The sequence below is a fragment of the Penaeus japonicus genome, unplaced genomic scaffold (genome assembly GCF_977035675.1).
Source record: "Penaeus japonicus unplaced genomic scaffold, GWHDUDI00000001_assembly GWHDUDI00000023, whole genome shotgun sequence".
Classification (NCBI taxonomy): Eukaryota; Metazoa; Arthropoda; class Malacostraca; order Decapoda; family Penaeidae; genus Penaeus; species Penaeus japonicus.
The window spans coordinates 2,182,147-2,194,646 of record NW_028234425.1 but is presented as its reverse complement, the minus strand read 5'-3'; the positions used below and the strand labels follow the sequence as shown (position 1 = coordinate 2,194,646).

The 12,500-nt window shown below is 47.1% G+C and overlaps 1 protein-coding gene across 2 annotated transcripts in view; it reads right to left on the bottom strand.

Annotated features, from left to right (window-relative positions):
* The window catches only part of LOC122267151 (innexin inx2), an 11,928-nt gene extending 459 nt beyond the window's left edge, over window positions 1–11,469 (bottom strand). Inside the window, exons 1-3 of one of the 2 annotated variants that reach the window (XM_043037153.2) lie at window positions 10,640–11,469; window positions 6,333–6,506; window positions 1–2,618 (exon numbers count right to left, since the gene is read on the bottom strand). The exon at window positions 1–2,618 is cut by the window's left edge and continues 459 nt beyond it. In XM_043037153.2, the coding sequence (XP_042893087.1) occupies window positions 1,475–2,618; window positions 6,333–6,496 (1,308 nt within the window). In that variant the 5' untranslated portion in view covers window positions 6,497–6,506; window positions 10,640–11,469 and the 3' untranslated portion in view covers window positions 1–1,474. Of the gene's footprint in view, window positions 2,619–6,332; window positions 6,507–10,414 lie in introns of both variants that reach the window. The other variant, XM_043037154.2, reaches the window with a different exon arrangement.
* Window positions 11,470–12,500: the final 1,031 nt, after the last annotated feature.

Sequence of the window (12,500 nt, the reverse complement as noted above, 5' to 3'; positions counted from 1 at the left end):
TGAACATCAAAGCGTCTTACATTTTATGCGACCTTTGCCAAAAAAAAAATAATAATCAGGTAAAAAATAAAAATATATATACACATATAAAAATGTAAAGAAATGCAAGCTTTGGGCGAAACAAAATGACAATGAATTCACTAAAACGATGAATTCTTTGGATATTGAAGGGGGCGGGGGCGGGGGAGGGGGGTGTATCTTCATTATATAAATGCCATTAGTATGCTGTGAGATTAAAAAAGCAAGAATACGGGGCATATATTTTTTTTCTCTAAAAAAAATCACTTTTTTTCTATTAATTCTATATTCTAAAATTTTATTTCATTTTTTTTCTCGCGATAAATACAATTTGATGATACATTTCTATATCGACAAATTATACGAAATAAAACCTAACACAACTTTATTCAGAAATTAATAGAATTATAACTAATGCCCAAAACTTGACCCCAGAGAGGAGTGGGGGGGAGGGGGCAGAGGGGGAGGGATGGATTGGAGGGAGGGGCAGGGGGAGGGGGGAGGGGGGTAAGTAGAGGAACTTCTTCCTTTTTTTTCTGAAATGCCATGAGTGTCCAGCACACCATGTCAACACAGTGTCATAAATGTCATGAACTTTATCGGAATAAAAAAAAAAATGATAGTGATCACAATAATAATAATAATCATTACCAAAAACGTAATTATGATAGTAATCATAATAATAACAATAAAATCAAAATGAATGAATCGGGGAAAAAATGCGACCTTAGTGTTTAGGAACGTCATATATATAAAGCTTCTCCCAAACCTAGCTTGCAATGCATTCATATACTGTAGGTAAGAAAAAAAATATATATGAATAAAAATGCAACAAACCGAGCGCATTTGGAAATGGATCAACCCACACTGGTCCCAAATTATACATCTAAAAATTGAAAGACATTTTTCAGGATATAGGATTCGTATGTATAAAAAAAGGTCTCAAAAAAATTGAAAGACAATTTTCGAAAAAAAAAATAGTGTTCGTATATAAAAAATGGACAATTTTTCAAAACAATAGGATTCATACACAAAAAAAAAATCTAAAAATGTTTTATAAAAGGTTTAAAAAAAAGGGATTTTTCAAAAACAAGGATACACATAACTGGGTCCGGCTGGGTCCCTTGGTCAGACCCAAAGGCCGGTGTCTTGACAGCCGCGTCGCTAGCAAGCCTGCACGTCACTTATTAACGTCTTCCTCATCCCGAAAGACCGTAATTGAAACCTAAATATCACACACAATCAATCAAAAAAAAAAAATCGGTGCACACTCAGTTGGCAAGATGAGAGGAGGAATCTTGGGATGTCTGGGGAGACGATCGTTGCACCTTCTGACTAGGATTCTTGCTGTTTCCGACTCTTCGTCGCTCCCTTCCGCCTGTCTTTAAGTAGTGGCTTGTTCTCCGTCGCTCCTAAGGTATGGCACAACCCACGGGCTACGAGGCCTGCGTCGTGACTAGTCGACTAAGATTTTGGTCGCGTCCTTGTTGTTGGGCGGCATGGGCATCGCCTGCTGGTTGGGCGGCATGGCCTGCGGGTGCGGCGGCCGGGCCATCATGGGGTTGGCCAGCAGCTGGTGGTAGAAGTTCTGGTTCATGGGCGGCGCCTGCGGCATGGGCCCGCGCTGGCGGAGGGAGTCGGGGATGGGCTGCTGCTTGCCCATGTCCGGCGGGGCGCCCTTGCCCTTGTCGAGCTCGGGGGCGCCGGGCGTGGGCTTGGCGTAGGGGTTGGGGCTGGACACGCGCGCCAGCAGCTCGTAGAAGCGCGCGTGGCTGAGGTGCTGCTTCACGCGGTACAGCAGGTACACGTCGCCGATCTTGCAGTTCTTGATGGCGTCCTCGATGACGCTCCCCATCTTGCTGTTGGCGTGGCCCGGCTTGGCCGTGCGCAGCAGGTACTGCTGCATCCTCGGCAGCCACATGAGGCCCAGGAAGATGAGGTAGCAGCAGGTGGTGAGCGTGAGCAGGATGAGCCACAGCCACAGGCCGAGGAACACCTTCTCGTAGAGCTCCATGATGGTGAGGTGGCAACCGAGCTTCTCCGTGCGGCGGTTGGTCAGCTGGTTCTCGATCGAGAGCTCGCACGACGCGAAGGGCGGGAACGTCTGGGACATGTAGTCGGTGAAGTTGCGCGGGTCCCTGTTGAACGGGTACGAGTTGAAGCCGTACTGGATGAAGCGGCCCTGCAGGATGAAGTCCAGGTACTGCATGGCGAAGACGTCGACCACGAGCGCCATGACGTTGACCGAGAGGAACTTCCAGTAGAGGCCGTTGTGCGTCTTCAGGTTGAAGAGGATGTAGCCCGACGCACGGTCCACCAGCTCGCGCTCCGCCTGGTCGTAGCGACTCGAGTTCGCCGCCAGGTCCTCGAGGAGCTTCTTGCACTTGGAGTTGTCCAGGTTCTTCGACATCTTCCGCGGGATGTAGTAGACGCCGGCCAGCACCAGCAGCGACCACGAGATCCAGCGGTAGAAGAGCAGGTAGCGCCTCGAGCCGCTGTCCTCCACGTAAGGATACGAGAGGCAGATGTTGATGTAGTCGAGTCGGACTTGAGTCTCGGCGTTGAAGTGCGAGACACAGCTTATGACGTCACGGTAATACCTGGAAACAAACAGCAAGAATTAGGTGGCTGCGGTAAGCATTAGGCATCGGCACGGCTTTAACGTATATGTCCTGAGAGGGAAGGGAGGGAGGGAGGGAGGGAGGGAGACAGAGAGAGAGGGGAGAAAGAGAGAGGGAGGGAGGGAAGGAGGGAGGGAGGGAGGGAGGGAGGGAGGGAGAGAGAGAAAGAGAGAGAGATGAGGGAAGAGACTAAGACCAAGATAAACTCACCAATAATCATCAAAGTCAACAATCACAAGCCTTACCACTTTCACACCACAATCATAACACCCGGGGATGATAACCCTCCCTTGAATCGTCCCAGTCCTCATTTGCAACAGTCTCCCCTCCGCTCCGTCACCCCAAAAGAAAACGCAAACGTGATCCGCGTTGCCGACTGAACATGTGTTTTCATTAGCGATTGACCTTTGACCTGTTCTTTCTGCCGATAATGATCACGGAGACATAAATCAACCAAGGAGAATGACCCTTATTGAAACGATAATAATCCGCTGGTAATTGGTGTGGAGAGAAGTATGTCCAAGAAAAAGGCACTTGAGGGGAAACGTCGATAAACTAGAGAAGGAGAGAGAGAAGAAGAGGGAGAAAGAGAGAAGGAGAGAGAGAGAGAGAGAGAGAGAGAGAGAGAGAGAGAGAGAGAGAGAGAGAGAGAGAGAGAGAGAGAGAGAGAGAGAGAGAGAGAGAGAGAGAGAGAGAGAGAAAGACGCCGGAGACAAAGATGAGTCGCTCCCAACACGTGTGTCTTGAGATACTTAATGTGCGAGCGTCTTCCGCAATAAGCCCCCACTCCCCCCTCCCCCCTCCCTAACCCCCTCTCTAAACACACCCTTCTCGCTTCTACGATTAGCCCCTCCTTCGTCTCTCCCCCTTTTCTTCCCCTCATTCTTCTTCCTTTTTTTTCTTTTATCATTCAATATACCTCGCGTCTACTTCTGTTCCCTCTATGTCCCTCTTCCAATCGGCCTCTATCCTATGTAGCTCTTTCTCTTTCTCCTTCTCTTTCTTCTTCTCTTCCTCTTCCTTTCTGGTGACTCTTGAAGGCCGTGAGGAGCGAGTAACAAGGCATTCAAAGACATCCCTTTACACGTGCAAAAGCGCCATTGAGATTCCACAGAAAACGAGGAACTGAAAGAAAACGGGAGGCGTCCCCTTTCGTCTCTGCTTTCATCTCGTCCTCATCACTTTTCTCTTTTTTTCTTATCTTTCTCTTGCTGTTTCTCCCTTATTCTATGCCTTATACACTTCTTCTTCTCCTATGCTTTTTCTTTTCTTCCTTTTCCTTCCCTTCCACCCACTTCTCTTCCTCCCTCTTTCTCTCTTCTTATTATTAATATTCGACATTTCCTCCTATTCCTTCTTTTTTTCTTCTTCGCCTTCTTCTTCTTCTTCTTTTTCTTCTCCTTCTCCTTCTTTTCTCCTCCTCCTCCTTCTCCTTCTCCTCCTCCTCCTTCTTCTCCTTCTCCTCTTCTCCTCCTCCTCCTCCTCCTCCTCCTCCTCCTCCTCCTCCTCCTCCTCCTCCTCCTCCTCCTCCTCCTCCTCCTCCGCATGTCGCGCCATTTGCATGATTCATCAACACATCCTTATGAATGTGGTCCATTATGATGAATATCCTACAAGGCGATATAGCTATCAATAACGCATGAGGTCGCTTGTACCCTTCGATAGTGCTCTCTCTCTCTCTCTCTCTCTCTCTCTCTCTCTCTCTCTCTCTCTCTCTCTCTCTCTCTCTCTCTCTCTCTCTCTCTCTCTCTCTCTCTCTCTCTCTCTCTCTCTCTCTCTCTCTCTCTCTCTCTCTCTCTCTCTCTCTCTCTCTCTCTCTCGCGCGCGAGAAAATATACGCATCTATCGCTACCATCTACGTAAACAAACATCTTGCTTAGCTTTGCAAGATGGCAACATTTTGCGCAACAAGGAGGGAGGGAGAGAGAGAGAGAGAGAGAGAGAGAGAGAGAGAGAGAGAGAGAGAGAGAGAGAGAGAGAGAGAGAGAGAGAGAGAGAGAGAGAGAGAGAGAGTAAGATATCGAGAGATAGAGAAAGAAAGAAAGAGATAGAGAAAGAGAGAGAGAGAGAGAGAGAGAGAGAGAGAGAGAGAGAGAGAGAGAGAGAGAGAGAGAGAGAGAGAGAGAGAGAGAGAGAGAGAGAGAGAGAGAGAGAGAGAGAGAGAGAGAGAGAGAGAGAGAGAGAGAGAGAGAGAGAGAGAGAGAGAGAGAGAGAGAGAGAGAGAGAGAGAGAAAGAGAGAGCGAGGTCCTTCAAAGAAGGTGCGTCGAACAAAAGAAATTGAAACAACAAACTCCCTCGCTTCGTTTCGTCTCACTTGCTTACTTTCTTACCCGTTTGCTTGCTTGCTTGTTTACTTATCTCTTCTCCTAGCTTTGCCTTTGCTTGACTTTACTCAACTCGCTCTATCTAACTCGCTTATCTTGATATGACTTACTAACTAACTCGTCATTACCTTTAAACACTCCTATAACATTCTAACTAACTCCCCAACACTTGCTGACTCACCTAACTAACTAACTAACTCACTAAACTAACTCTACTCACTAACTCACTCTCCTAACTCACTCACTCACTCACTGACTCGCCCGACTTGCCAACCGACTCGCCTGACTTGTCGAACATTTCCGAACAGGCAATCAAGACACACTTATTTGCAATCTCATCTCGTTGTCTCAGACAGGATCGCTCGAATGCTAAAAGATCAAACCGTCTTGTGCTTTCGTCGTAGCGTCGACTGGGAGGGGGGAGAGGGGAGTGGGAGGGGGAGGGGGAGGAGAGAGGGAGGGGACGAGGGGAGGGGAGAGGTGGAGAGAGGTAAGAGGGGGTAGGGAGGGAGAGGGGGAGGGGGAGGGAGGGGAGAGGTGGAAAGGGGTAAGAGGGGGAGGGGAGGGGGAGGGGGAGAGGGAGGGAGAGGGAGGGGTAAGAGGGGGAGGGGGAGAGGTAGGGAGGGAGGGGTAGGGGTGGGTGTAGGGTAGAGGGAGGGGGTAAGAGGGGAGAGAAGAAGAAGTAGAAGGAGAAAGGAGGAGGAAGGGAGGGAGAGGGAGAGGGAGATGGAGGGTGAGGGGGAGGTAGAGGGAAAGGGTGAGGGTGAGGGAGGTGGAGAGAGAGGCAGAGAGAGACAGAGATAGATAGATAGATAGATAGATAGAGAGAGAGAGAGAGAGAGAGAAGTGACCAATGAGACACAAACCACAGACAGAACTTCAAAGACAAACTCACGCACCACAGCCGCCACAAAAACCAACAGACAAATGCAAACAAAAAACAACAGAGAGCAATAATAATAAGAAGGAAAAACTATCAAGGAATCTCCTTGATTACTAAACCGTGAGAAAAATTCGCATCGGCAGACACTAAGATAACCCACAGACACACATACCCATACGCACACAAACATACACACACACACACACACACATATATCACCCCCAACACACACACACACAAACCCATCCCCACGCCCACCCACACCTTCCACACCCACACACCCACACCCTCCACCCCCAAACACACAAACAAACAAACACAAACACACACCCCACCCCCAACACACAAAAACCCACACACACACACACACCCCCAACACACCCAACACCCTCCACACCCCCAACACCCTCCACACCCCCACACACCCTCAACCCCCAACACCCCCACCCACAACCACAACACAAGTACCAAAAAAGGACACTCACCACGAGTACCAGACCGTCAGGAACATCCCCATCAGGAGGCAAAAAGTCCACCTGTAGTGCATCCTTAAGACAAGGCCATCGCAAGACGCCGCACAGATCTGGTTGGCGCGACTCTTGAACAGGTGTAAGACGTTGCCGAAGATGGCACGGAGGTCCACGGGCATCTTGGTGGCTCTGGGGGGGAGAGGGGGAGAGGGGGGTGGTTAGTGGGGATGGTTATAATAATGATGACAAAACTAATGTTAAGAATGATAGTAATAGTAGTAGTAGTAATGATAAGAATGATAATACTAATAATGATAATAATAATAATAATAATAATAGAATAATAATAATGATAATGATAATGATAATGATGATAATAATAATAATAATAATAATAATAATAATAATAATAATAAAATCAAAATAATAGTAGTATTAGCATAGTAGTAGAATTAATAACGAAAGAATAATAACAGCAATAATAATCATTACAATACTACTACTACTACTACCAATAATAATAATAATGGCAATGATTATAATAGTAAAAATAAGAACAATAATAAACAAAACAATAATTATGATAATAATAATAATAATAATAATAATATACAATTATGAAAGTCTTACATAAAAAATTATTCAAACAGAAAACGGAGCGAAAACGTACTAATGAAAATGAGAGACAATTTGAAATAAAATCACAAAATGGAATGTCACAATGAGAGAAAGATTCCAAATAAACGAGAGAAAAAAGAGAGCGAAAGATATAATAATCACACATAGCAGCAACATTTTTCTCCTCTAAATAAATTCATTTAATTACAAAAAAATAATAATAATAATAATAATAAAATAATAAAAAAATAAAATAATAAAATACAAGAGACACCGTAAATGACAACCTCACCCATTCATAAAATTCTCCTTTTTCACCCGAATTTGCAAATGTCTCAGAAAATTTCATTTCTCAAAAACAGAATTACATATCTCAAAGAATTACCTCATTTCCACCTGACATTTCAACAAGTAAATAAAAAGAAACAATTAAACATGACAAAAAAAAAAAAAAAAAAAAAAAAAATTAGACAACCGGTTATGACTAACAAGTTTTTAACACTTTGAGAGGAAACAACATGTGCCTACGTCAAAGGAAAACAGGGGGGGGGGCGATATCTTGGCTAACAGGGGGGGTGGGGAGGGGAGAGGATGGGATGGTGCTGATAACGTTCGAGGGGAGAGGAGAGAGAGAGAAAAAAAAAAAGGAGAAAGAGAGGGGGAGGGAGGGAGGGAGGGAGGGAGGGAGGGGGGCGGGAGAGAAATATGGGACGGGAGAAGGGGAGAAGAGAAGAGAAGTGGGGAGAGAGTGGGAGAGGGGAGAAGAAGGGAGAGAGGAGAAGAGGAGAGAGAGGGGAGAGAGGAGAAGACGGGAGAGAGAGGGGAAGAGGAGAAGAGGGGAGAGAGAGGAGGAGAAGAGAGAGAGGGGAAGAGGAGAAGAGGGGAGAGAGAGGAAAAGAGGGGAGAGAGCGGGAGAGAGGAGAAGAGGGGAGAAGAGAAGAGAAGAGGGGAGAGAGAGGAGAAGAGGGGAGAGAGAGAAGAAGAGGGGAGAGAGAGAAGAAGAGGGGAGAGAGAGGAGAGAGGAGAAGAGGGGAGAGAGGAGAAGAGGAGAGAGAGGGGAGAAGAAGGGAGAGAGAGGAGAAGAGGAGAGAGAGAAGAGAGAGGGGAAGAAGGGAGACAGAGGACAAGAGAGGAGAATAGGAGAGAGAGGGAGAGAGAGGGAGAGAGTGGGAGAGAGGGGAGAAAGAGAAGAGAGGAGAGGGGAGAAGAGGGGAGAGAGGAGAGAGGGGAGAGAGAGGGAGAGGGAAAGGAGAAGAGGGGAGAAGAGGGGAGAAAGAGAAGAGAGGAGAAGAGGAGAGAGAGGGAGAGGGGAGAAGAGGGCGGACGCACCGGAAACTAGTCCGAGGGGCGTTTTGACAGCTGCGAATCATGGTGTATGTTTTTTCTAAGAAGAAAACGTTTTTCTTCTCTTCTCTCTCTCTCTCGCTCGCTTTCTTTTCCTTCGTTTTCCCTCTTCATTGATTTCATTTCTTTTATCTATACTTCACTTTTATTTTCACCTTTTATTTCTCTCTTTCTCTCTCTCTCTCTCTCTCTCTCTCTCTCTCTCTCTCTCTCTCTCTCTCTCTCTCTCTCTCTCTCTCTCTCTCTCTCTCTCTCTCTCTCTCTCTCCCTCGGTCTCTCTATCTCTCGGCCTCTCTCTCTCTCTCTCTCTCTTTCTACCTTTCTTTCCTCTTCATTATTACTTACTCACTCACCTCTCTGCTCAATCATCCACTCGTCTTGCACGCGCAATCACTCGCAGGTGAACTCCTCAGCAACGTGTCTGCTGAATAGCTTTTGGTCTCTCGTTTCCGGTTCCGGTTGAGTTGGGATAGAGTGACCGCTATGCCCCCTCCCCCCTCCCCCTCCTCCTCCCCCTCCATCCACCTCTCTCTCCCCTACCCACTTTGCTGAGTACCCTCCCTTCTTACTCCCCCTCCCCTCTCCTCTCCCCTCTACCCCTCATCCTTTTAGACTGCAGCCATTGCACTCTCCCGTCCTTCCTACCCCTCTCCTCCCTCGTGTCCTTTCCTCCTCCTCCTTCCTAACCGCTGCCCCCCCTCCCCCCCATCCCAATATACATCCCCCCCTCCTCCCCCTGCAAGAGAAGCAACAGGTTGTGGAAAAGGGTGACGGGGAATCGGAAGATCAACAGGTGTGTGTGCTCTCTCTCTCTATCTATCTATCTATTTATCTATTTATCTATCTATCTCTCTATCTATCTATCTATCTCTCTCTCTATCTATCTATCTATCTATCTATTTATCTATCTCTCTCTCTCTCACCAACGGGAGATAAGCAGAGCAACAGGTGCTCTCTCTCTCTCTCTCTCTCTCTCTCTCTCTCTCTCTCTCTCTCTCTCTCTCTCTCTCTCTCTCTCTCTCTCTCTCTCTCTCTCTCTCTATGACGTCACGCCACAGCCAGAAATCCCCAAAAAACCCAGTCGGAAACTGCCTGAACGAACCACGAGTGCCTGTGCCGCTAGCAATAATATTTCTAAGTATTTATATTAAGAAGAAATAAGAATAATAGTCATCAAGAGAATGAGATCTGGCGATGATGATAACAATAATAATAATAACTAAATATTAACTAAACACGAAACAAAATTAAATGTATATGTAGTAGTGAATGAAAATGCTTAGTAACAATAACAGGCATTTACATAACTAAGATTCATGAAAAAACTCAATGAGTGAGTGTCTGTATTAAAGACTATACAAATATATATGTATATAACAATAAAAATAGATCAAAATATATACATCAGTATACATAGACGTTTATATCAAGAGTATAAATGAATTAGAAATTGTCAAAAAAACATGGATGACCATAAAAAATATTTAGGCCACGCGACCGAACAAACTTTTAAAAAATCTCACGCCTACGTTACTAAACACGAAGAAATGTCATTAAATCGAGAGAAAAAAAAACATTACGATATAAAAATAATCTCACGAGAAAAAAAAACTGTGGGAAAAACTTTTGAGAAATATATATATATAAACTTTCAAGCGCTACTAGTAACCCACATACGGAGAATGAGAAGCGAGATTCGACAACGGTGAATGCAGACGATTTTGGAAAGGCAGAACCGAAGACAAGAGAGAAGACTTATATAAAGAGAAATGTCTGGATTTTTATCGTCGGTATTTTGAATATATTCGGGTTATATTTTGTAAATTTTTGAAATTTTTAACTTAAAAGTGTGGATTTTTTCCATATCTATGCGGGGGTATGGTGGGTGGGGGGAGATAAATTCAGTTCATGCTATCATGTAATCTGGTTACCATGGTTACAAAGGGGATATAAGATTAAGAACATCCCCAATTAAAAAGGGGACGAGAGCCTAAAAGTCACATTTCCATTTTAGACGAGTATTCCCTGAACAATGCAGGGCCCGAGTCCCCAGAACAAAGGGTAAACTGACTGATCGCTTATGCACGTAAAGCCCTGACTGACAAATTCAAAGTAATGGCGTCATTAGATCCTACCTTTTCTTGCAACTGGAGGGGAGTCGTTCACAGGAAAAAAATGAGCTACCTCTGCTCTCGCCGAAGGACCATTAATAATTCACTCCACTCCCTTCTCATTCCAGCACATCACACGCGGCCGAATCATAACCCACGAAAATACACAGCTCCCCAAGCCCCTGTCCCTTCACACTGGGACGCAAACGCCCTTCCGCAGAAAAGGAATCGCTTTCGAGAATCACTCACCTTTGATAAGAGTCCTTAGGATGACTATTATCTGCTCCTGGCCTGGGAGACGGCCAAGCAATGTAGCTCCTTTACTGATAAGAGGTTGTACGACACTCTCCACGCCGCGGAACGTTCGTGCGTCCGGCAGCGCGGGGGGAGTCCTGGCCGCAAGTTCGATCAACAAAACTCGCGGACTCAGGTGTAACGTATGCAAAGATCCTGTGCTGGGGCGTCGTCGTCGTCGTCCTCCTTCTGTTCTTAAGTCCTTGGGCGTCCTGACATGATGCGCACACTCACACTTGGTCCACGGTAAACACACTCGAGGGGGGGAAGAGCGGGAGAGGGGGAGGGGGTGTGGGGATTCGAGTTCTTCCTTCGAAATCCCCGACGAATGACACTGAGGGAGCGCCCCTGGCGAGCACTGCGCGGGGAGGGCGGCGGGAGCACAGACGTCCGTGTGACAGGATCAGTTACTCGACATTGCTTTTTTCCGGCGTCAGTCAAGCGCACCGAGCCGCGAGCACGAGCGCACGCACGGTCAAGACAAGTGACCGAGTGAGAGACGGAGGGCGGGAGGAAAAGGTACGAGGGAGGGAGAGCGAATGAGTGAGAGTGAGAGAGAGAGGTAGTGGCGTGGGGAGAATAAGGAGGGAGGGGGAACGGGGGGAGGAGGGGAGGGGGAGGGGAGGAGGAGACTCGTGAAGGAAGGGGGTATGTGGAGGGGGGAGGAGGAGGAGGAGGAAGAGGGGGGGTTAGGGTCGACGGGCAACCTCGGTGCTGGGAGGAGAGGAGGAGGAGGAGGAGGTACAGCCGACCGACGTGTTGCGTGGATGACTTCTCTCCACTGCAAGGGATTCAAAGAGCCAAGGTTATATACACCGGCCTTAAACCACCAATGGAAGCAGTCGCTCGCCACACCTCCGCGTCCCAGAGTGAGCGGGCGGGCGGGCGGGCGGAGGAAGAGGAGGAAGAGGAGGAGGAGGAGGAGGAGACTGTTTTGGCGTGTGCTTGCTTCTTATTCCTCTCTTCCTCTCTCGCTTTCCGCTCGATAGGAAACAAAGGAGGAAGGGGCGAGAGATGACAATGCAGTGAAAAAGGGACGTCGATGAAAAGAGAACAAGGAGAGAGAAAGAGAGAGAGGAAGAGTGACTGGAGACGAGACACTCACTCGCTCGCACACACACTCAACACACACACAAAAAAAGCGCAAATTCGTATGCACCGTCGCCACTCCCGGAGGTCGCCAATGGTGAGCGAGAGTGAGCGAGAGATCACACGCTCGCTCCTCCGACACGGATTGTTCACTCAACACTCACTGGTCAGAGAAAAGCTGGGCTGGACGGGGCGACACGGCGCTAAATACAGGTTCCCGAGAAGTGTTTTGGGGGGAGGGGGGAAGGGGGAGAAGTATGGGGGGAGGGGGGAGGGATGAGGGTAGATAGGTAAAGGGAGGGGAGCAGAGGGGATGGGGAATAGAGGGGAGGGGGGGGGCTACGAGTTGTGTATTTGGCGAGGGGGAAGAAGGGGTAGGGGGGTGGGAGAGGGGTAGGAGGGTAAGGATGACTGCCCGTGATGACTTCGACTTTGGGAAATATGTCTTCGGGTCTTTGCATCGGTTAGACGAAGACAAATGCACAGTCGGTTTTCTTCCTCACGAATAAGTTGATGGAAACGAAAACAAAGACACGTAATCGCGCTGATGATGGCTTTATGCACGAGGTCCCGACCACGGGCTTTGACCTGCCACTAAAGTACACTGAGGATCATTAGCTAATCTGATGTGTTGGTATATATATATATATATATATATATATAGATATATATATTATATATTATATATATATATATATATATGTATGTATGTATGTATACACACACA